The sequence below is a fragment of the Lytechinus pictus genome, chromosome 12, assembly GCF_037042905.1.
Source record: "Lytechinus pictus isolate F3 Inbred chromosome 12, Lp3.0, whole genome shotgun sequence".
In the NCBI taxonomy this organism is placed as follows: Eukaryota; Metazoa; Echinodermata; class Echinoidea; order Temnopleuroida; family Toxopneustidae; genus Lytechinus; species Lytechinus pictus.
In genome coordinates, this window is record NC_087256.1 from 17270427 (window position 1) to 17297138 (window position 26712).

The following is a 26712-nucleotide window of genomic DNA, read 5'->3' on the forward strand; positions in this document are numbered from 1 at the left end:
CTTGGATATTATTACCTCAATATGACAAAAAAGGGGCCTTGACCTAATTTTTAATTTTTTAGCTGTGAAGTAAAAATTTTAATAGGGCTACTGATGTTTAGACCCCCTTATGATACTATGTAATATGGCCCTTTAAATTGATGTGGAATGCAGACAGGATGCATGTATGTGATGGAGGTAAAAATCAGAAATATATCTGCACAGCATATTACAGTATTTACAGTATGTACACACTGTAATGGCTTTAATATGGTATCCTATTTATACCATTCCCAAAGTCTGATGTTCCCCTTTTAATCAGTGAGTAGTCTTTACTTGTCCAGACACAATGTTGTGCAAAAGAGATGAGTCAAACAATAGTTCCAGCACATGAAACAATACTAAAATTCGTAGTGACTCGCTTATAAGTTATGGCCATAATTCTTATAAAGATTTGTATGTTCACGATCTAATGTGGATTTTACGTCATTAAGGTGATTTAGGCTACTTGCTTAAAAGGAGTGTGTGCAAGTACCCAAGTCAAAAGTCTGCACTATCAAAACACTGAGTAAAATTTCATTGGCTAAAGGGTTATTTTTTAACGAATTCTAAACTAGAAATGTTTTGATTGTGTCAGATTCAACTTTTATAGAGTGCCAAAGTGTGATATTGCCATATTTTTTGTGTGCATTTCTGCATTCTCGTGAACATATTTCAGTACAGCGTGATAAAAAACTTCCATACAGCCTAACATAAATTGGTTCATATTGGCCCAAGGCAGGGGCGGCTCCAGGATTTTTCAAAAGGGTGGGCACATTTTCCTTAGGAAAATTTGACAAGCAAAAAAAAAAGATAAAGTGTCTTAACCCAAAATTAAGGGGATTTTGTCCTCTAAAAACTTTGACAAGCAACAAAAAGGGTTTTAACCAAAAATCAAGGGTATTTATTCAACGAAAAAATGTAAAAAGAAAAAAAAAAGGTCTTCACTTTCAAAAGGGAGAGGGGGGCACACTTCTGTTTGAACAGAATTTTTACATTACAAATTTTAATTGTGCCTATTAAAAGGGGGGGGGGGCACGGGCCGGCTGCCCCCCCCCCTGGATCCGCCAGTGGCCCAAGATATGATCAAATGGAATCCTAATAGGTCACTTGAATCATGGATATCTTGATAATGTACATTACAATGTTACCCTTTTCTTATAAGCAAAATTTTCTGTAACCCCATACTATAAAAGGTTGGGGCTAAATGGTAAGTTAGCCCCAACTAAAGTCTGGGTATAAGCTTAGCCCACTTAATCTCTCACAACATGTTTGAAAAGTGGGCTAACCTTGAGTACAGGATTATTTGGCCCTGCAAAATTGCAGGGCTAGCGCCCACATATACATGCACAGCGCTAGCGTGCACCGTACCTACTGCACACCACGCAATCCTGTTCTGTAGACCCTGTTTTTCACACGGCCCAGGCCCGGTATATAGTTCCCAAGACTCCATATTTTACCCTTGTGGTCAGTTCCTTAGACCCCCATTTCAGGGTTTCGTGAGGCACACCCCCATCAAAATACAATTTGATTGTCCCCCCCGGGGGGCTATTTGTACACATTAAAATGGATTGTAGATCTGTTCATTGTGTCAGTTTACTTCTCTTGGCAAAACTTTCTTTATTTTTTAGGAATATACCCAGCATAAAAAGTGTATTTATCATGGTTTTTAAATCATTTTTGAAACTTTTTTTTCAGTCCATTGCTTTCACCTTTTATTTACTGTCTCCCTTAATAGTGTTGTATGCATGTTGTACTATGTATGTTTCCTTCCTTGTTTTGTGCCCCAGGCTAATACTATCCTGATAGCATTATCCCTTTTTTTTCATTTGAAAGTCTACAGTCACAATTTGTTCCTCTCTTGCTTCAATTTGCCTTATTTTGCTGAGCCAGTCGCTGGCAAATTTGAACCACGGCAGCCCTGGCCCTGCTAACAACCCTATCATGCAAACGACCAGGTTGCCCTAGCAACAATCGCCATGGTTATTGTGTAGTTTCTTGACATACAAAGGCCTGTAGTCTGTTAGGCAGCCGAGGGTTCAATTAGATGTAGAAATGCAGAGCTTGGTTGCAAACTTCCAGATTCAATGTAATGAAGCTCTGCAGTTCAGCTTCACATGAGGACAACTTTTTTTGTAACCGTCTCGGATAAAAGTAGGAGAAGTCCTGTGAATTCTTTCAAGGAAAGAAATGAAGTCATAGGCTTTACATAGTTGCTATCTTGTTTTGCAGTGCTTCACTGGATATGAAGCATGGATACAAGAAAACACTGTCTCTACTTAAAAAAAAGTTCTTAATGTAATTTTAATGAAGTAAAGACTTTCTTGTAGTATACTGAGAAGTAATATATTGATTTATTTATGAAAATATATTTATTCAGGTACAAAGGTTCAGTGAAAGCTGTTTTTATTTATGATGTGATAAAACCAAAAATCATGATTATAACAATAAACATTAATATATACTTGTAAATAAGATAATAATGAATCATTATCTAGGCAATGCTCAATAATATAAACAAACAAAATTATTTTTACTTACATGTTAATGATAAGATGAAAATTAAGTTATCTCAATGGAAAATATAGATACAAACTACAAATTGTATAATTCATCCACTGATAAAACACACTGAAATGAAATAAATTAATAGAGGAGCTATTATTTTTCAATACCGTTCAATATGGTCAAGTAGAGCATGACAAATGTCTGCAAAAAGACTCTAGCTACATTTTCGTGCATACATGTAGAATCAATGGAATATGAGGTGATCCACCCCAAAAAGTAAAAAAATAAAAATAAAATAAAGAATAAAAATAAATGAATAAAATGATAATCCTAAAAAATCTGAGGCTGTGAATTTTAGCCGTCATCTCGTTTTTGAAAAACAAGTGTGGGCCTACAAAGATGTCTTTAGTTTTCTTCATATATGGATGAAAATCTTGATTACCTGAGGTTGGTATGATGAACTTTCATCATAAAAGTGAGGTAGTTTGTAAGGCAAATTGTAAAAATACTAAAAATGCTTGGGAAGTTGTTTTTTCACCATAGTGACTGAGCGCAAGCCTTCAGAGAAAGATACAATTAACATAATTTAGAAATGCATCGCAGGCACACTGTCATGTTGTTGTATTTTGGGTGACTTTGTTTTACTGATGTACATGCCCCTTTAAGTTGGACGGGCGGGGGTAACGTCCAGCTTAGCTTGATGGCAGAGCCAGCGTAGGGCTAGAGCTTGTATTCGGTGCGAGAGCGAGGTAGGGGTCATCGCATCTCCTACGCATAAATTTATGCAGACATATTACGGATAGAGAAAGAGATACAGTGTATATATATACATGTATATCTATCTTTGTGCTAGTTCTGTATATGCTTGGCATTCCTGTACTGGGATGGGAGGAAATTTTCCAATAGGTGTTTTGACATGTCTAGTTTTCTTTGTCCAAATCTGTGATGTGAATTTAACAAATTTTAATTTGACTCGTCTAGGACCTACCTAAGTCAGTGTACTTTACAATGGTTTCAAGAAAATGGAAACTAATTGAACGATTTACTTTTTATTTCTGATTTCGGCCAGTAGGTTAAAAATACCATGGCAATGAGACCTTTTTTCGAAGATTAATGGAAACAATATCAAATATTTTATCAACATATTTTTTTCTCATGCTCACAAGAAATTGAATTATTTAACATTATTTGGATAAGAGCACAGCCAGATATTGGCATTTTGTAAAGAGATAAACTGTGAGAGTACTCAGTTTCCTTTCTGTTTTGTTAATATTTCCAGTTAAAAGTGGGTTTGAGAAGAAATTTAGAAAGAAGTAATTAATTTTGAATGTGATAAAAGGTTATCTGATAATTGTTGCTTTTATTTATTGGCAACATAGAATGTTGGTGTTTATAAGAAGGGGAGAAGGGGGAAAGGGGTCATGTTTTGGTGGGGGAAAAGGAGCAGAAAAAAGGAAGAGGCAGGTGGGGAATAAAATAGGAGGGAAAAGAGTAGGGAAGGGATTAGGGAAGGAGGAGGATACTGGCTAGGAGAAGGAGCAAGCATGAGGAAGGGGTGGATTGATAGAACAGGGGCATTGGAAGAGTAGGAAGAGAAGAGGACGAGAGTAAGAGAGTAAGAGGCTGTTCTCACTACGTTCCTAAAACTAGTTTAGTGGAAACTAGTTTAACGCGTAGTGAGAACGGTCGAAGCGGTCTTGGAAGCGATCTTCCAAACCAGTTTGGAAAACCACCTCGCGATGTAGTTTTCAAGATCGCTTTGCCTCGTTAAACTGGTTTTAGCGTAAGTGAGGACACAACCGTTCTTCGGGAAGCGATCTTCGCACATTTTGAGCGCGCTACTCCACACGACAGGTGTAGAATGCCCATGCTGCGGTTTCGAATTTCGCGCGAAACGTGTCATCCCACTGAGAGCGTTCCCATAGCAACAAGAGCGCTTTACGTGAAGTGATTTTGAAAACCACTTTCGTGTGATCAAGTGGGAACGCTAGCAAAGCGATCTTCCAAAGTGGTTTCCTGAATCGGTTTCCAGTAAACTAGTTTTAGAAAGCATAATGAGAACGGCCTCAAAGAGGACGTGGTGGTAAAAAGGGGCAGGAAGTAGGAGGGGTGAATGGGAGGAGTAGGAAGAGGATGAGGGGAGGAGGAGTAGGTGGTGGTGGGGAGAAGGAGGAGGATCTTGAGGGCAACAAGATTACTGTAGGAAGAGGATGAGAGCTGGGGGCCGTTTCATAAAGCTGTTCGTAAGTTAAGAGCGACTTTAAGAATGATTGGTGACCCTTTCTTGCATGCTAAACCATTGCCAATGAATACACCATTTACCATGAGAAAGGATCACCAGTCGTTCTTAAAGTCGCTTACGAACAGCTTTATGAAACACCCACCAGGAGGTGTGTGGGAAGGGGCAGGAAGCAGCAGGAGAAGGAGGATGTGGAGTGAAACAATGTGAAAGGATACAGAAGGATATGAAGAGAATGATGGAAGGAGGAGGTTGCGATGAGAAGGAGGAAGAGGAGGAGATGGAGGGGAAACAAGGGAAGGGTTAGTGTAAGAAGTGGAAGGGGGTAGGAGGAGATTGTAGAGGTTTGGGGGAGGAGGAAGGAGCAGGATGCAGGAAGAGGAGGATGTGGGCGAGGAGTTTGGTGAGTAGGAGGAGGAAGAGCAGAGGAATAGCAGTGGAGAAGAAGGAAGAGAGATGCTGAAGTCACAGAATTGATGGCATGTGGGATCACAAATCTATAATCACTCTTTAATAGTAATCCACAACAAAATAATTTACCTGTTTCAACTGTTCATTTGTCCTTAAGTCAATCTGTGGAAATCAAGCATCATAGTTCTTATAGCTATAAGACTGACTGTTCAAAATTTTCACTTAGGTGCAATTTTGGGGAGTTTATAATGCATGCAGATGTCACTTTTTTAATTCATTGGTGAGTTGTAATGAGGATATCAGGATGTACAGCTTTGCGTGTGGTTACACTCATCATAATTTATGACAGCGATCATGAATGATGAATGAGTTCTTGATTACATACTGATTGTCTTTCTTCTGCCAGTCGATCATATAGCATTATTTGCTCATCAAAGATAAAGCATGGTCTCCCACCTACCGATGTAGTAATCTATCTTTCATACTGATTTCCCCTCTCCATCGCTCTTCCCATACAGGAGGCACACGCCATTCATCAGCCAGCCTGACTACAGAATATATGATCTCAACAAAAGGTTACAACAGAGAACAGAGGTAAGAGTAGGGTATAGGATGGTACATGAAAACGCATTTATCAGGAAAGAATTAGATCAATACAGGGGGATTCATGAAAAAAAAAACACCCAACACCAACCAAATGGATGAAATATGTCAGGACACATTACTCTAGGAAAAGTCATGGGAAGGATTTTTTCAGTGAGTACACTTTGCTCCTAGTGACAGGTGTGGATCCAGAGTTGGAATTTTATGGGGTCTGAAAATGTTGAAGGGTATAAAAATAATCCTTGCCTGAGTGATCATCTCAAAGTAGAATAGAGGTTAGATACAATGCAGGCTGGTACATGAAAATACATTAAAGTTCACATATTGGTAAAACAATCAGTTATTTCTACATCTGTGACCTTTGGCACATCATATCTTAAATCACGAAAATACTACAGTTTTTTTATTATGCTTACAAGAAAATATGAATGAAGACAAGTGTCCAGATGGTAATGTAAATTAGATGACCTGAAGCAGCAGAAAACAAACATGAGGGTGGATGATAATTGCCCCCAAATGTTAAATATAGCCCCTGAACGTTTAGAAAAAACTCGGGGGAAATTTTGAACTATTTAGTTCAATACAACATGGTAGTAGATAAGTAGCCCTGACAGGAGATGCAATTTTTAAAAACATATTCTGTACTCTTATCCGTCATTATTGGTTGTTGAGAATTTAGGTTGGAGAGGTGGGAGGAGCTCTTTTTTGCAATGTTCATTCCTTTGCTTAATTAAGTCACTGTCAAAACACTTTGGGGATGTATTAAGAAAATATCTACTGGATTTATTGTCAAGTGGTCTGATGCTAATTTGTGTAATTACTAACTCGTCTACTTTCATTTGGTCTGCAATTAGTTTGTCCACTATCCATGGAGTTTAATTGCCATTTTGTCCACTCAGTTGGTCCAGTTGGTCCAAGAGCCATGCAGTCTATATACCATTTGGTCAAATTGGTCATTTTGTCTAATAGCCAGTTGGTCCAAAAGCCATGTAGTCTATGTACCATTTGGTCTAAATGGACTAAGTGTTAATTGGGCGAATTGAATAAAAAGAAAATGGGTACTAGACCAACTGGTAATAAGACGAAACGGTCATAGACAAACTGGTGATTAGATGAAGTGATTATTGGACCAAATGGTTGTTAGACAAAATGTTGGACAGAATGGCATTAGACTTAATAAAACTTGACCATGGGATAAATGGATGAATTGGCAATAGACAAATTGGCAATTTACCATCTACTGAGTTTCATAAACATATCAGCAGCTTTACCTCTGACACATTTCAAGTGGCCTATAAATGCAACAGGTAGGGCTCTACTCTGCCCACAGAGCCGTGCTATACAGCCCTGCTTTGAATAATTTCACAAAAATTGCAAGTTATCAAATTACTATGCGCCTAAGGGTTCGCCTGCTTACGTGTTTGTATTCTGTTCACTTCACAGTGTTGGCAGTGTTCTGATTGGTGGTGTTCAAGCTAGCATTTTCTAACACGTTTTTTGCAAACATAAAAACATAGCCTGCACCTATTCTTTCTCAATCCTAGCATTTATTATAGAAAAAAGGTGAATGTGGTATAAAGGCTCTGTAAAAGATGATAACGCCTCTCATTCCTGATATAAAGGCGCTACATGTATAATGTATGCACTTTTTGCAGTAGTTTTTGTTCATTCTCCATTGTTTTGTCTGTGATCAATTAAAAGGAGTAGTGATAAAAGATGCTTCTTGTAGAATTCCAACATGATAAACATGGCACTGACGGCAAGGTGAGTGATAAGATGCATGCCTCGTAAAAACAATGAAAAAGATGCATTTTTATTGTCATGTAAATAAGGTGATTACAGTCACTTAAAATCACTTGAATACGATCGTCAATCCACAGACATTACAATTTTCTTTTTAACTCGAAGTCAATGATAACATTCTGGGGCAAACTGCTTCCAAAAGCAGGCCATTAATTTCAATTTTTTGGGGTCATGCTGCTGCTTTCCATAGGACACATTTATGTAGGGCACATTATAGAACAAATTGAAATAGTTTTTTTTAATGCACATGAGAGGTATTTTGTGACCAGTTACAGGTGCATCCACAGCTATAGCATTCAATGAAATTAGATTGAATTCATTTGAATTTATTACTGTGCTTTATGTCACAATGAGCTTTGCTACTTTCATGACTGGAATTGTGGGAAAATCAACATAGTTGAAAAAAAAATCGCTTGAATACAGTCATGCCACCGTAACACTGTTTTATATATTGGCTTTTAATTCGGATTCATGTTTGTGACGCAAGCTTAAAGGAGAATGAAACTCTTGGAGCAAGTTAGCTTTTGTGAAAGCAGAAAAATCAAAGAATAAGATCAACAAAAGTTTGAGTAAAATAGGACTAGCAATAGAAGAGTTATGAGCATTTGAATGTCGAGATCACTAATACTATGGAGATCCTCCCATTGGCAATGCGACCAAGATCTATGATGTCACAGATGAACAACTCTCCCCTTTTGGACACTGAAAATATACCCCAAAACATCTCTTTTTGCTCATTCTAATCATATGACAAACGATTCATCAATGATATAATGTTGTGAAACCTCTGTACTTGTCCTCTCATAAAGAGAACACCTCACCTTGTGATAGACTCTATAAAAGTGAGAATATAAGTGAAATAAGTACTAAAGTAATGAGGGAGTTGTACGTGTGTGACATCACAGATCTTGGTCGCATTGCCAACGGGAGGATCTACATGGCATTAGTGATCTCAATATTCAAATGCTCATAACTTTCTTATTATTCATTCAATCTTCCTCAAACTTTCAACAAAATGTTTCTTTGATTTTTCTCTTTGATATGGATTCAGCTGGTGTCAAGGGTTTCATTCTCCTTTAAGAAAGTTGCCTGAACGCATCCAGTGTTGGCTATGTTCTCATTGATTCAGGCTTCCTTTTTGCCACCACAGAAGCCCTTATCCACATTAAAGGGGGAATCAGTCATGGGGAGCTTTTCATCAACATTTATTGGGTATTTGCAAGTTCAGTGTTGACCTTTTGGCGTTGGTGTTTGGTCAGTTTTTACATGAGTAGAGCACCTAACAAACATAAAATGAAATGGGTCCTGAAAAGTCACTCACTAGAGGTTGAGCCCTTAATATTGTAATCTGTATTATTTTTGTTAACTTAGAATAGATTTTGGAGCTAAGAACACAATCCAAATGTGCTTCCAACACAAACACCAACACCAACACTGGACTTAAAATCAACCAATGTCTGACAAGTTGTCAAATTTGACAATTTTTCCTTAAATTTTATTCATTGAGAAGCAGTGTTACTATGGTAAATGTCATAGAAATCGTCCAACAAGTCCTTTCATGAAATGCTACCTTGAAGTAAAAAAAAAAGAGAAAGGTTAAATGAAAGAAACATTAATAAAGATTTGGTATTAAGAATTAGATTTAAGAATAACAATCCGGCCTGAATTTAATTTTAACTCTTAGTGAATCACACCCCCATGTAATTTGAAACACTAAATGGGGCATTGCAAGAAACTTGCGTTCAATTGCAAATCAAGTGTAAGTCCTTCAAACACTAGTGCAATTTGGTGTTTCAATTGAATGCAAATCAACTACAAATTTGTGTTTAAAGGCTTGAATTTGGGACTTAATTCACTTGCAAGTGCAACACCCCAAAGTCAATCATGATACAAAACCAATCATGGGTGGTGATCATAGGGAGACTGCGGGGGGGGGGGGGGGGGGGGGGGATTTCCCCCTACCCCCAAATTTTCAATTTTGTACAGCATTCTGTCGGAGACTATCATCACCTTATCACCCCCCCCTATTTAATAATATTAATAATATAAAAATATTAGGTATATTAACCTAGGGAAGCCACTTCAGTTCTGAAAACTGTTCTCTCAGCGGGCCCTGCTATTTCATGGTGAATAACAAATTCAAGATACAGGGCTCATGTCTGATTGTGATGTAATGTCATTATATCTGTAATGGGAGGGAGGAGCATTCATGAATCTTTTCGTTAATATATAGTGTAGATTATCCCCACGTTAAAAAAAAACAAAAAACCTAAGACACTTTTCACAGAAAACAAAGTGAAGTAAAATTCTTAAAAAGGGCCTTGGTAGAGATAAGGGGGGCGAGGAGACATAGTTGCTTTTTTGCTACTCACATCGGGCTACTTTGGTGGATACTTCAAGTTTTAAAGTTTTATACGGGGGGGGGGGGGGGTACTCGAATTATGAAATGATACCTTTGTGCCGCGACAGAGTCAGGGGTCGGGGGCTCTGGAACTAAATCTTGGTCTTAAAGCGGGGGTCTATGGAACGGATCTTGGATCAACGATTGCTAAAAATGCAATGCTCTGGTACTGACCACATAATAAAGGGGATTCTCCAGAACACATTTGATCGTAGGCGTAATTGGTAGCGGCTATGTAAAAATGTGCACGCGTCTTGCTAGATTCATATCAGGCTAGCTGCGGGCGCGGGGAGCTTTGGTGGTCTGGCATATAGGGCTCTGTGGTGATCAAGCTCACTACTCTGTCTGGCTGAGTAGTTTAGGATGGGCGCTCTCTGGAACGAGAAATCACAAATTTGAGGCTCTCCAGAATGGAAAAAATAGGAATTTCTATGGCTTTCTGAATTGGTGATACTCTGGATTGGAAATTTAGGCTGAAAATGGGGGTCTCAACCGCGGCACATACTGGCATGTATCATACATTAAGACTAGGTGCCCCTTCCCCCTCAGGGTTTTATATACTGGTAGCCTTTTATAGGCACCAACTACTTATTTGGTAATTAACAACATACATTTCTGTTTTGCTTAACAACTGGGGTGTAAAATTCAACACCAGATGGTGTCCTGAAGGACCACATCCTGGGGTGTTGAAATTACACCCTAGAGTTAGAACAACCACAGATGTACTAAAACACATGGGTGTTAATTGAACAGTGTTAATTGTAAACAGTGTTAATTGTTAACACTGTTAATTCATTGAATGTCCATGAGCCCATCCAAAATAAAGCTTGTCCTTTAAAAATGAAAACTGACATTGCCAAAGAAAGACATTGACCTCCGTTTGGGTATTCCTTACACTTCATGGGTGTGACGATTCCTGGAAATGCACAGATCAGATCGGTTTCATATGTTTCAGTGTGATGACTCAATAAAGAATGCTATTCATTCCAAATGCAGTGGAATGCTGGGGTAATTGATATTTTCTTGAAAATCTCTGTATCAAATTACCACATCTTCATTTTCATTTTCGGTTGATAATACAAGTTATGGCTTATACTTCTATGCCAAGGTGGTGTTTTGCTAAATTGTAGAACGCTTAAAAAGGGTTTCATTCTACAGTGTACATAGATCTACCATATGTTGTGTTCAAGTAATGTACTAGTATTTCTGTTAATTTTTCACTTTCAATTTTTAATTTTGATTTAAATTTTTGTAGGCTTAACTCATTTTGATAAACAATAGTATACAAATACATTAATACAAACTACAAACATCAGTAGTACCGTTCAGATCACTTGGCAGGCAGCCTCCCCCCCCCCCCCGCGCTAGATGCATGCACCCAACGAGATGCGCACAATGGTTTGAGCTGCCAGGCGCTGCAGTACGCATGTTGAGCATAGTGCATGTATGGGGGGGATGTCGGAAAAACATATAGCTCAGTTTTTCCGATGGAAAAAATGGACATCAACAAAGAAAACAAACTATTTCATGGCAAATGTTTGTCCTAGTAAAACTATTCAACTATTTGATTTCTCCTAGTGTACATTTTATGCAACAATCTTAAGCAAGGGATATGATAAATTCTACTCTTAAATTACCTCAGTTTTTTGTCACATCTTACACTAAGCATGTTTTTTGTAGTGTACATGTACATGGTATGAATCCAAATTTAGAAAATGACTACCGTAAACTTCAGATACTTTTTGATACTGTGCAGGCTAGAAGTGTATGCCAAACCTACATACATGTAAGTTGCAATCAGCTGTATCTAAAGTATTTGGCTTTCCAAGCAGATGAAGATTACCAAAAATAGAAAAAATCTGAAATGTGAAATATGTCTATTTCTTGAATATTTTCTCCTGCCTTCTACAAAATTATTTCTTGTCTTTGGAGTTAGAATACTGCCTTATGGCAGTGTGAACCCTATGAACTGCATGCCATTCAAAAATGCGAAGCTGTAAAAATTGGGCCAGTTTGCCCCGGGATCTATTTTTCTCCATTTGTGTTATTGTGCTTGAGTAAGAAATATCCGCAAAAAGGGAACATAAAAAAGAAAATTGTAAAAAAGGAGTGCTTTATGGAACATCACAAAAACATTCAATGGAGATAAATTAATATAATGGCAGTCTAACATTGCATTCTATGTGTGATAAATCATTTCTTTGTCAGTTTTATGTGGACTATTATTCAGAATAACAATTGAGAAGGTTACCATCAAATTAAAAAACTGTTTAAATCATAGCTCATTTGTCATTAAATATTATTGATGAGATTTTGAAATGCCTTTAGTTTAGACGTGTTTTAGTGACACCATCAAGTATTGTAATTATCATTTTTTAATTCCTGTGCAGAAATAATGTATAAGTGCTTATCGAAACTAACAATAGTTGTAGATCTAGTTTTAAATCAGTATTTGTTTATATCTTTATTTGTTCATTTATATATATTTATTCATTCATTTATGTATATATTTATGGGGGGTATATTCATCAAATTTTTTTGTTCCAATTGGTATGAGTTCCTGTCAGAATTTTTTTCCTGTTTCATCTGCTTTCTTGAACTGGTTTATTTTCAGAAACCAGTTTTAAGATCGCTTCACTGGGGTTCTCTTCATCATCTCCTGATCTGGTTTCCAGAATTACTTTTATTTGCTTCATGATTTAAGAACTTCTCACTTTAAAGTTCATTCTTACTTTATCATTTATAATCAAAGCTTATCTTTCTCGATGCATGTACATTTACATGTAGCTAGGTCTTAGATTCAAAACCCTTTCAGGGAAATTGTCCATATTTTATGGTTCAGCAAACTTCAGCCCAATATACATGTACAGTAAATTTTGTTACAGAACCATGATAATCATGCGAGGCACATCAAAAAGAAAGAGAGCAAAATATTTTGGTCATTATTACTGCATCAATATCTTTTATTCAATGTATTTTAATGAAATTAAAATCCACAAATTTCCAATATTTTTTAGCCTCAAAATTGTTTTTTTTTACAAGCATACAGTATTTAGATTTTTTAACTCATAAAAACATTTTCTATCAGTCTGTATTTATATCTAAAAGAAAGATGTAGCAATGCAAGAAAATATTAATGCGGCCAATATTTGAAATTAAAAGCTAGTAAAATAAGGCCAAGGTTGCTGTATACTATTCATTGTCCTTTGGTAATGAGTTGAGAAATATTTGATGAATTAAAGAATAATGATTTTGCAAGTTTACTCTCTTTGCATCAAGGGAGTTGTAAATTCTAATCAGTTAGCCTCAAATGATTTGCACGTCATGATGAAATTTAAAATTGATTTAAAAATGAACAGTAGTTTGAATACTTTTTTTTGCAAAAAAGAAATGATTGTGGGAGTAATTCTATCTCTTTATAAAAGGGAGCCATAAATCCTGGTCTGTTAACTGAAGAATGTCAAACAACAATATCCAGACTAATGAGATAAAATTTGATAATAGGGTTTGTGATTTATTCAACTATCTCCCCTCATCTACTTGACAGGTGGTTGATATTATTTGGTGATGAAATGAAATAGAAGAAATGAAAAATGAATGGTAATAGTTGACTGATGAATTTGCAGGAGTTGGGGTGGGGTGGGATGTCTTTCATGAAACTGTTTTAGTTATACATATGCACAGACTTATTAAAGACTGGATTATAGAAAGCCCCATTGAATATTACATTCATCAAATTTGAATATGCTGATTGTTTATTCAAGCTGTTGATATACATTGTGAGTGCAAGTAGATATGCTGCTAATTATGTTTGAAAATAAACAAGAAAACAAATCTACAATTAATTTCAGCTCCAATTTTAGCACTTCATAGGCCTACACTCCAACTTTAATGGATTTGATTATTCCCTATCAATAACTGGGAGTTAGCGTATGAAAAAAAAAGAAAAACAGAAGTTTGGGGAAGGGGGGGGGGCTCAAAATATGAAGAAGGAGGTGGATGTCTTATAGAAGATATATCAGTGAACAAAGTGCTGTCTTGTCTTCATATATTACTTCTAAAGTTATATCTTGTCTTCATATATTACTTCTAAAGTTATATCATTGTCAACCAAGAAAAAAGAAAAGATGATTGAATAGGCATAAACAAAGATACATTATCCTGAAGTCATTGGTAAAAACTGAATGGAGCCCAGAGAACAAAAATATGATTGATGGAGATGGGTATTATTGATGATCCAGTCTTTTCCCCTTATTTATATTTGCCAAAAGCGACAGATTTCCTTTGGAATTCCAGGGGTTAGATCACCCCAATTTGGGAGATCCTTGTATGAGATATTTGCCCTCATGCTCCCAACGAAACTTGTTTACAATAAGCTACGACTTTTGGCTGAGAACCGGTTATTATGCAGTTCCATAACTCAAATGTAGCAGGAAGATTGAGGCAAAATTTAGCTTATGAGAAGTCTACGAGTCGCCAATTATATTCCTCTTTTGAGCCCCGACTGAAGAATGAGGGGAAAAAAAGTTTTCCAAATCTCTGCCAGTCACTCACCAGCTTTTTGAATGATAGATTTGGCCTGAGAACGGGTAGGATCTTTTTTCCCTTTTCACTGCAGATGATTTTGTTTCAGATTAATAGGATTCTAGTTAAAAGTAATGCCTCATTATTTTGGAGAATATCTCATTTCATTTGCCCCATTTCTAGAGAAAGGAAAATTGTTTGAGTATGGATGAATGATCATAGAAGATAAAAACAAATTTGACATAAACTTGGGAATTGAATATGATAACAAAATATTGTCATGCCATTCTTAATCCACATATATCTATATAAATTTATATTTTTGCATTTGAGTGAAATTTCATTTCCTAATCAAAATGTTCACCCAGTATTAAGCTACTGATAGAATAAATCATTATTTGCAATACTAGTGGTTTGATATTAGTTCTGAAAGTTTGTGTGGTCAGTTCATGGGAATGGGAAAGGGAGGGATGATCTGTACGGGAAGGAGGAAGGGAGAGGGGATTGGAAAAGGGATGGGGAAAGGGGAAGGGGGAAGAAGGTGGAGAATGAAAATGTGAAAGCACAATTTCTCTAACTATAATTTTGGCCTCTTGATGATCATATTAAAAAAGGTATGAACTGCTCAGAGTCAGAGCATGTCCACATGTTTTCATCACCCACTTTCCTACCACATCATCCCTGGACAAATGCAAGCATCTAAGATTACCCAATGAGAATTAGATCCTATTTCTTCATGCAGAGTGATTAGAATGAAATGATCTTTGGGTCTCGGAGATATGATTGGGTTGATCCAAAGTTTTTTTGTCTGTAATTAGAGTCGTTTGGAATTCGACGGTGCTTCACCCCAATCAGGGCTCCATTAGCCCCATAACTGGTCCTGGTAATTGAGCGAGGTCTGGTTACTCTGGCCGGGACCTCTTGTTCTTGTAACAACCTTAAGGATTTCAAAATGATTCCACACCCACCCAAACAGGCAAAATACCTTTGAAATACAATGACCGGTTTTTGTAGTAAATGAGCAAGCTATTTAGGTATTCACATTTCTTGAAAGAAGACTGCATATCCTTAATATTCTCCGACCCCTGATGGGGTAAAGGTTCTTGTAATTTCTCATTCACTTTACAAACATCCCTGCAACATTGGAGAAATGCCTGTAAACTCTTGTCATTTTGAAAATGATACTACTAATTTACAGATATTGTATAATGATAATAATACTAAATACATGTAGGTTCATTATTGCGGACTGAAATAATTGCTAGAGGGTATTCATTTGTCTCGCAATCTACTATGGTCAACAAGGAAATTCGTGATCACTCTCGCAAAAAAGTGTTCACTAGCTTTCTAGGAAATTCGTGATCACTCTCGCAAAAAGTGTTCACTAGCTTACAAGTTCACGAGCTTTCGAGTGCCGCTGCAATGATAATAATGTTTTCTTTTATGACACCCCTGTTACTCCACACTTATTTCCGAAGCTTTTGCATTACTGCTGATAACATTTTAATGAATATATTTCTGCCATGTACATTCCCTCTCCTGGGTTGAGTGTGGCAATTTCTTTGCATTTACAATGTAAAAATCCCATTTTTTACCCAATCTGGTTGGTGTGAACCTGCCTACAGAAAGTTTGATTGTCGTCGTTTTTCAACAGGTATGATTGGGGACGTCAGTCGGATTGAAAATGATTGGAGGATCGTATGGAGTCTAGATGAGAGAATTAAGACAAGAAAATGTTATATTTGATACAGTTGTTTGTGAGAGTTAAATGTCGAAAATTGTTTTTGAAGCCGTTTCAGATGGATGGCGGTGGCATGAAATGAGAATGTATCAGGATAAAAATTTTGTTGAAGTTTCTTATGATTGTGATTGTTTTGGCATGATTGGAATATATGTATTCATAATAACAAAGGAAACGATGAAGCTCTAAACTTTTTATTTAAAGATATTTTTACCATGCTCTTTGCTTCTATTAAAGTGTATGGTGTCTGCTTCTGGTTATATAAGTGGGAATAAATCTTTTATGTTCAGCAGAGAATAGTCATTTATAACATCAAATATTGATTTATTATCATAAAAGAGGTTGTTGCTGGAATTTACTTCCTAATCATTTTGTGATCTAGTTGTCAACCAGACCACACAGAAACCTAATGATCCTATGAACAAAAATGTAAAAGTGGGTCAGAAAATTTTCCAATTTCACAGATCACATATTTCCAAATCATTTTCTGCAGAGATGGCATTGTCCCAAATTATATTGACATTAAGAGTCGAGATACGGGTCTTTTTCTAAGCAATTGTTTATGGCGGGCAAAGATTAGCAATGAATTGGTGGCCGACTCCCCTGGGATTATGGTGCACTTTGTATCTTCTTGTAGACTTCTTGTACACATATAGAAAATAATCAGAATGAAACTAACTTGAGATGTTTCCACGGGACATACAATAGTTTCCCCGATGTAAGAAGTAAGCGAAAAGTTTGGAGAAAAAAACGTTCAAAAATAAGCAGAGTAATGATTTTTTTAACTTTGAAGTATGTGATGTCACATGCGAATAGTTTTAAAAGTTGGTTGAGATTCCATACGTTGATACCTTGATTTGAAAGACTTTCCCTCAAAATAATTGCTCACTGTCACATTTCAAGATTGGCTTCAAATCTCCCCTGCTTCTTGTTTTTTTTTTCTCAAACCCTGAAACAAATCTTGATCTAATAGGTAAACTCATATATGCTTTCTACACTGCATATATTTTCCAATCGCTGGAAATTGGTGTGGCTAAGGGGAGGGGGGATGTCTAAGCCCCACCAATTTCCTGGGGTTGAGCTTAGCCCACTTCGGTTTTACACTACGTTTTAGCAAAGTGGGCTAGCACGTTAAATAGTATGGTACTATCTGGCCCTGCAAAAAAATCAGGGTTAGCCGGCTTATTGCAGGGTTAGCCGGCTTATTGCAGTGCTAGCACCACAATTGTGGTGCTACGAGATGCAGTGTGAAACGAAACCAGGCTATGGGGCTAAGCATTAGCCAATCACAGAAGTCGAAATTGCACATTAATCACGCTTTGTGTGGCAAAATCATCATTATTCATGAGCTGTGGGATAGTCCGGGGTTAAGGCGTTAACCCCGGCTAAGCAAATAGTATGGGGTTGAGAAAGACAGTGTGAATAAAAAAAAGATAGAATGGGGTTTAAGGATAGTCCGAGGTTAAGGATAGTATGGGGATGTGGAAATGCAGTGGGAAAAGCATATCATGGTTTTAAAGAGGTGCTTCCACATGCTCAACAAATTTTCAAAGTTCAGTCATAAACATACTCTTTCTTGTGTGAACCCACCCTCAATTATCCCATTGGTACACAGGTTACTGTTGACACGGGTGTCATAAACTTTATGATTTGTGCTCAATATGAGTGGTTTATAATGTTCCTAACATGTTAAAGGGACATATTCAGGCGTTATAAAATTGATACAGGGGTCAAAAGGGAATGCGATAATTTTTGGATACCACACAGGAGTATAAATGTTTGGTTTAGAATTACTTTTGTTTCAATTTGATGATCATATAATATTTATGTTGATGACTCTGACCTTAAGATATACAAATGAAATATATACAGTATATATATATATATATATATATATATATATACATGTATATATATAAAGTACATACAAGTTTTCTATGGAAGTAACATTTAAGTTACATTAGGTGGGGTAAGCATGGGGTTGCAAGATATTGAGCCGAATATACAAAAAGTAGTTATTGATTTTTTTCTAGCCTTTCCATTTAATGATATGCATGAAAAACAATTTGCTGAAATCAGCAGAAGATTGTAAAGGTGAAGACATCTTGGAGTCCAATGATGGATAATGTATACATTTTTAATTTTCAAAAGTTTATATATTGATTGATAGTGTTTTTATGCCTAATCCACCCCTCTCTTTCTCTCCCTCCCCCAATTTCTTTCCTTCCCTCTCTCTGTTTTATCCTATCCCCTCACTGTTTTATTTTGCTCTTCCCCTCTCCTTTATTCTTCTCTCCCTCTTTGTCATTCACCCTCTCTCTTTCGCCCCCCTCTCTCTCTTCCTTCTACTTTTCTTCTTTTCCATCTCCCTTTCCTTTTCCATATTTCTTTCCTATCCCTCCTCCTACATATAGGAAAGTGATAATCTCTGGTGGGATGCCTTTGCCACAGAGTTCTTTGAAGACGATGCAACTCTAACCCTCTGCTTCTGCCTTGAAGATGGTCCAAAGAGATATAGTAAGTACAAAGATCCCCTAAATGGTCCTCCAGAGTTGAGAAACCCTTTTCCCTCATTCGAGGAGTACTCTAGGCTGAAAATGGTGTGATTTGAACAGATGAAGAAAAATCAGACATAGAAAATGCTGAATATTTGATCAAAATCAGACAAGAGATGACAAAGTTATAATATTTTAAAGATTTGCATTTTTACAGTAAAACAGTTCTAGGCATGAAGTCATGAATATTCAATGAGCAAACTGATGATGTCGTATATACCCCACTTATGTTTTTTATTACATGAAATGTTTTTTTTAAAATTGAATTTGTCCACCAAGAATGGAAAGAAAATGATTTACAACTGATTCAATACTGTAACTCATTTTACTATGATGGAGATATATAATACATACATACATGTATGAAAATATCAAATAATTAAGATTTCACGTAATAACACGAAAAAGGAAAGTGGGAATGTGACATCATCAGCCCACCTAATGAATATTCATGACGATGTGCATATAACTGACTTCACAAAATTTTGCTAAACTTTAAATCTTCAATAATTTTATTTGTCACCATATTTTGATGATATTTTCAGCATTTTCCCAGGTGAATATTACTCTATTTTACAAAAAATTATTTTCAGCCTGGAGTACTCCTTTAATTTCAGTTGCTTTGCTGCCCAAGCAATTATGCCAGATATGAAAAAAGCGTGTAGTATTAAAGGCAAAATGTTAAGAAAAAAACACAGATCTTCTACCAAAAAATAGTGCAGTGCAATCAATCAATAAACAACAAATACCATTGTAGATCACTATTGTAAAACATACCTATTATCCATCAATCAGAATCATCGTTTGAAATTCATAATTGATTTGATCACAAATATAGTTTGCCTCTGCATTTTACTTATTATATATATTTTTTATATATTGTATTTATGTCTTTCTCCAGTCACTACATATAAAATTGTCACTTGGTTATGTACTTTATGCTATATTATGATTATGTCTCAAGCATTGTAAATTTGTTTTGTATATATTCCAATAAATGCAGAAAATCCTGCAAAAAAAAATTATAATAATTTGACACAAAAATAGCCTGCACAGACAAATGTCCACATTCTGGCATTCATATTTGTCAACACTATTCTGCCTCCATGGTGATACACTTGTTAGGGGTTTCATAATTTACACATTACCTTATTAATAATGTAATGTGCCTGATGGAGAAGAGTCTCATATCCTTTCCTAATGTTTTATTAAAATCTGCTTGCATTTCCGATAATCACATTTAAAATTTTGATAAATGGTATTAGCTGCTGTAAAAAGGGTTTAATAAGAATGTAATGTTAATCTACATTGGTCATATTTCAACTGTAACTGATGTCATTTTAAACGATTGGAAAGGAAAATATGAATTGTGGTATTGAAGCCACTCTTGATTCTTTTGAAATCATTTTAACTGTCCAAACACTTGCATTTTTAATGCCATCGTTTGACCCTCCCCCAAGCTTTCATATTTTCTTCTGACTCTAAATTGCTTGCTGTACCAAAATCTAAGAAATCATTGGGCCAATCATTTACACATACATACCTATGGAATCAATTTTATTGAGAAAAAAAATCATCTCCCAGTATTTTTCAGTCATTATTTATTTATCACATTTCCTCTCCATGTAATTTTTCTCCCCCTCAACTTCTTGAGTACATAATTCAAGCATATTTTGCACCTAGGAAATACATTGTATTATATTATTATCATTGTTACTTATGGGAAAAGTCCTCAACTTACATTATTTATTGAACACTAATCCCTCATGTTGAAGAGCTTAATGGTAGCTTTAAAATGAAAATGGATTTTCAATCATTTGCATTTTCTGTTTAGAACGTTTTTGTCATTCCTCTTTATTTTTCTAAGCCTTGTGTAGGCAGTAATTCCAGGATTTGAAGTAAAGCTTCATTTACAAAATATAATAATCAATTATCATTTCAATTCATTCATTATTCATTGAAATCTTTTCTTAAATCTTGTAGCAACATATCCATTAATTGAAGAGTAGAAATTGAAATACCCTCTACTTTCATGCATTATAAACTGATTTGTTTTTCTAATAAATATTTGCATTAAGGGATACAAGTTCTATTCAAACACTTCTTTCTTTTTGTTCTGGCAAGTTGAGTTATTAATTGTTTATTTTCCTTGTTTTTTCTTTTAGAAACTTTCCGACATTGCTGTTGCATCTACTCTTCTTTGAGGGCAATTTTACGAATGATTTCTTATTAAATTTAATCTTCAAAGTTTCTTATAAATTAGTTTTAGGAATGAATACAGATTTGAATGACCTTTTACGGAACTTCTGGTTCTATGAAATGATTTTTCCATTTTAGAAAAGGGATGATTTCAAGAAAACAATGCATTCTTTCATCCACATAATACATTACAACCATGTGAAATACATTTAGTTGAAATTCAGAAACGAGAAAATGATGCATAACTTAATTTAACATTGCAATAATGAAAGGATGTGACAATGTGAGGATCTGTTTCACATGGTTTGCTTATTTTATTTTTCTATCGATGGATATGAAATAGATAATAAAACCTATTAATGGATTTACAATGGCCTAATCCTAAATTGATAAAGAAAGAAATTTGTTTTTAATCTTTTAGCATTTGCAATTGGTTTTTATCTTATAAAACTGTTCAAACTGATACTGGGTATTTTCATAGGAGCGGCATTTGCTTTGATTATCCATGTTTATTGTCAAATCTTTTGTTTTTCTTCAGTTCTAAGTTGCGTGCTAGAATGGGAGATTGTTATCGGTACCAAGTCTGGGAAATCGATAAGTGTAGAAGAATTACTCAAAACGAGTTACAATTCCATCTGTGAAAGGGAATCAAGTTTGACTTGTCTGACAATTTTCTTCCTGTTTGCTCAGTTTCACTTGCTCTTTTAACAGCCCAATTGTCTACCAACATTTCCCTTCATGTTGCATGTTCTTTCTCTTTCTCTCTTTCTCATATTGCCAATGAAACTGGCAAAACTTTTAATTGGGAAGGTCACCCTGATCCTGATGATAAGTTGGTTTTGATAAAAGCAACAAAAAAAAGGGAAAAAAAGAAAATAATAATAATAATAATAGAAGAAGACATTGGTGAAAGTTTAATGAAAATCCATCAGCTAATGAGATAGATATGAATGTTTAAAATGTTCAATTTGGGATGATATTTTTTAGTAGCTTCCCCATATCATGTAATATGAATTCAATCAATTTGAATTTTTTATAAAGGAACACGATGAATTAAAATGATTATCTTTATATAAAAGAGCGTTTTGAATGATGTGTATGATGGAGAATCAACCCACAATTTTTTGTAGAAAATTTAATTTTTGAGAATTTATATCACACAACAAATGGTGGAGCTGCTCACGTGTGACATCATGAAATAAACACTTTAAAAATTAATTACTCTGATATTCTTTGATGGATATTCATCAAACTTTCACCGAAATTTTTATTTGTTTTTTCTGCTTTTATTGCAACCAACTTATGGTCGTGGTGAATTTCCCCTTTAATGGCAAGTCCCATTATTGGATGAGGTGTGACATGGAGCCTGTTGTCTTTAGCTCTATAATGGCATTAGAATCTCTTACTTGAATAGATTTATTGTGCTATAATATGTCACTACTCTCTGTATGGAGTTACTCTTGTCAAAGATAGAAATGGAGTCCCTCTTTAGATTAGGTAGGTGTTTTATAAAGCTGTTTGTAAGTTTGGAGTGACTTTATGAACGACCGATGATCCTTTCTTAGTCGCTAAATCAACATCAATGAAAATTTACCAGTTACCATATGAAAGGATCACCAGTCATTCATAAATTCGCTCGTAAGTTACGAACAGCTTTATGAAACACCTATCTGCTTTCTTATGAGAAGGCATGATGTAATATTTGACCAGATTACATTTTGTAATTGTCTGGCTTTAAAAAAAAATCAGTTATAAAGTTATGAAGACATACATGATATGAAAAAAAATCAGAATGATACACAATCAAGCATAAAGACCTGGACAGGTGACCCTTATTTTTTGTGTGAACCTTACAGAGCTGCCAACCAATACGTTTTTGGTGTATTTAGTACATTTTTGCAACCAAAATACGACTGTACGTTTTTTTCTTTAAAAAATACAATTTTGTATATTTTTTTTTAAAATACAAAATCGTAATTTATTAAGAAAAATCATCTCTATATGTCTCTATTTCATAAAACTTACACAAATATGGTTATTGGATCAATGTAATGTCAGGTAACTTGTTTTTTTTTTTCAATCATCTTGTTAAAACCAGGGTGAGATATACACATGTTGTAAGAGCAGTGCGCACTTTAGCTTGCATGCAGCTAGAGCGCCGCGATGAGCGAGCGCGCCATGCATTTTATCATGAAATACAGATTTTGGGGGAAAAATACAGTTTTTTTTAACACAGAATACAATTTTTCATTCCCAGAGGTTGGCAGGTCTGACCTTACAGTCTGTTTTGTTAGAATGTATGATAGCCTGTAATAGTATTGGTTTGTAGTAAACAGGAAAGGGATAAGAATAAGAGCAAGCTGAAGACCAAATGTCATATCACACCTTGAACAAATGTGTGTTAATGGGGATAGGTTTCAGAGATTAGTTTCTCACTGCTTTCAAGTGTATAGAATAGCTTTAAAACTTGAAGCTGCCCGAGAACAGCATTACCAGTAAAATAACACATTTTGTACAGTTGGTTTCTAGTATTGTAGATAAAATATACATTAGGGTATGTTAAAATATAATCTTGTTTCACATATTAGGAAGATTATTGTTTGCTTCAGATGTTTGCAAATTATATGACTGATGGATATGTTTGTATGTATTTTTTTTTTTTTTTCTTTTTTTTCCCCAATATTCCAGTACTTGTCGTAGTTTATATTTTTTGTTACAATATGTTAATGTTTTATACTAACTATAGGACCCCATTGGAAATAAGCCTTTCGGCTTTCATGGGCTATCCTGTCAAGGTATTTCCTCAATTTCATTGTAATCTCCTGTGATATTCTTGACGAATAAAATCAATCAATTAATCAATCAATTAAAGACTACACTATTTTCATTTAATGCTAAAACATACATTTAGGTTGCCCTCCAATATTGGACACCATTTCTCTCTAATAAAATTGTGTTTTAAAAAGGTTAATCAGTTATCACTTCAAAAGCAGTCACTGTCTCTCTCTTGAAAAAAAAGAAGTTGATGAGCAAAAAAAAAAGATAGGGAAGGTTTTTTTTTCTTATTCCATGTTATTTCACATTTTTTTTCTGTTTCTTTTCCTCTGCAGCTATTGGACGGACACTTATTCCGCGTTATTTTAGAACGGTATTTGAGGGCGGTGTGACGGACCTTTACTATTTACTTAAACATCCCAAGGAGTCATTCCACAATACGACCATTACGTTAGACTGCGAACAGACGACGATGGTCACGCATCACGGCAAACCAATGTTCACAAAGGTATACGGTCACTTAGCAATATATTTCACAGTGGCCTTTTTTTATGCACATTAATAATAATAAACAAGAGTAATGATGGTGATTATGATGGTGGTGATGATGATGATGAAAATGATAATGATGATGATCATCATCATAATAATAGTGATAATAATGATAATAATAATACTAATATAAAAAAAATAACAATAACGATAATAATAATGATATTATTAATGATAATAATAATAATTACTATGATAATAGTAATAATAACAATAATGATATATTGATAATGAGGATGATGAGATGGTAACAATGATGACTAAAAATAATAATAACAATGAAATAAGAAGCAACAGCAGCAGCTACAACAACAATAATAATTTTAATGATTGTATTGATGATAATACTGTAAAAATATCAACAGTACCAATTTAGTAAGAACAATCAATAGTAACACTACTCATGACAATAATAATAGAAGTAACACCAATATCATTTAAAAAATATAATCATACAATCTTGAAGAGTATGTGTTTGATGAGGTAGCTGATATGCCAAAGTTAGGAATGACTTTCTTTTTAGTAGTATGAACACTTTACTTTAACATTCTGGGTTTATAGGACTATTATTCAATCTATAAAAATTGTTTCATTTCTTAATTGAAAAAAAAATATTGAAAGAGATGGACAGGAGGAAATAACTAGACAAAGAACAGATGAAGAGGGAAGAGTCAGAATGAGCAAGTGAAAGAGGAGAGGGAAGAGAAGAGAGAGAGAGAGAAGAAGAGTGAGAGAGAAAGAAATAGAAAGATTGATAGAAAGACAAACAACCATAGGGGCAGACAACAGACAGGTTTTAGCGGCAAACATGTACATTTTGACTTACATGAATCTTCAAACAAAGTATCAGAATCACTTGCAAGTCATGAACATGTTGAAGCAATTCAAGGCTTTGATTTATGAAGTCAATATTTTATTCATGAAAGTGGTATACAGTATCAACTGAGAAACCATAAGTTTGAATCAACCAAATCATGATTTCCCATATTTTCAGTGATAATGGTTGTGGTCATGTGGTATGAATTACATGAGATGAAATATCCTTCAGACAGTTAAATGGCGACTTATGGTTTCTCGTAGAAAACCAGCAATTTTAATATAGATATTCAGAATAATATAACTGTTTGTAAAAAGTTCTTTTTTTCATTGTACTGAGGGGGTCATTTTTTCTGAAGAAATGTGTTTGATGACTGGTGCTATTCAATTTTTGTTTCTGTTCTAGAAATACTGGGTATGAAAAACCAAGAGTATACTTGTACTGTATGTAGGCTAAGGTGGTGTTTTATTTAGCTGTTCGGAAGTTGTGTACCTTTTTTGCATACGACTCGAACATGTTCTTAATAGGGATATATCATTTTCCTTAAGAAAGGATGACCAGTTGTGTCTAAACTCATGGGTCATTTTGCAAACAGGCTTATGGAACAGCCACCTAGCATATTTTTACAGAAAAAAATCCTATCTAATTTAAAGAAAAAAAAATTTCATCCTATTATTTCAGTACCCTACTAGCAAATCTTCAACCATCTGCGGAAGTAGTGACTGACATAAACAGATCTGAAATAGAATAACTTCTAAGTTCTAATACAGATCAAAATAAAAATAAAGAAATAAAACAAACGAGGAGAGTGAAATCAGATTCTGTGAAAGGAAACCTACATTTATGTAAGGTTGTGTTCACACTGCTATATTCCATACCAGAATTGTGCTTTTTCAAGAATTTTGATTTGAATGAAGTACAGTTGCATTTAAGCAATATTTCAGTGGTCGTCACATTAACGTTCCTCAATATTGCAAGCATGAATTGCTGATAATCATGCCTTTATATGATGCAATTGTGCAGAAACGTGGATACTGCAGAATACTCGATCATTCTGGTCTGGACACGTATCGCAAATGCAATAAAGTTGAGCTATACATGTGAATACCCCCAGGTTGGTTTTTTAAATAGCTGTTTGTAATATAATATATACACTATTTATTTTACGCACAACTTTTCACACAACTTTACAAAGAAATTTATACAGAGCTTTATGCACGAATGGTGACCCTTGTGAGTTTAACCAATACCAATTAAAATTTAGTTATATCATTTAAAAAAAAAACTGTTTACCTGTCGTGCCTAAGATCATACATAACTTACAAACAAACAGATTTATGAACTGGCCCCTTGGGGGTCAAAATGTGCAGTATAGTGCATAGTAGCATGTTTTAAGGGGGGGGGATGTTTGGCATTACAGTCACACAGGCAAAAAAGATTCCTGGGCCCTGTCTTACAAAGAGTTACGATTGATCCAATCAATCGTAACTCAATGGAAATCCATCAGTGTTATGATTTTTTCTACAGGAAATTTGCAAAATGTCCTTTGTAAGCAAATGCAAACAC

The 26712-nt window shown here is 35.1% G+C and overlaps 1 protein-coding gene across 1 annotated transcript in view; it reads left to right on the plus strand.

The window, feature by feature from the left end:
- The first annotated feature begins 5134 nt into the window (after nucleotides 1-5134).
- Nucleotides 5135-26712, plus strand: part of LOC129272485 (LIM domain-binding protein 2-like) — a 51132-nt gene continuing 29554 nt past the window's right edge. The window contains exons 1-4 of the mRNA XM_064107886.1: nucleotides 5135-5172; nucleotides 5695-5770; nucleotides 18663-18765; nucleotides 24113-24285. Of these exons, the coding sequence (XP_063963956.1) occupies nucleotides 5135-5172; nucleotides 5695-5770; nucleotides 18663-18765; nucleotides 24113-24285 (390 nt within the window). The remainder of the gene's footprint in view (nucleotides 5173-5694; nucleotides 5771-18662; nucleotides 18766-24112; nucleotides 24286-26712) is intronic.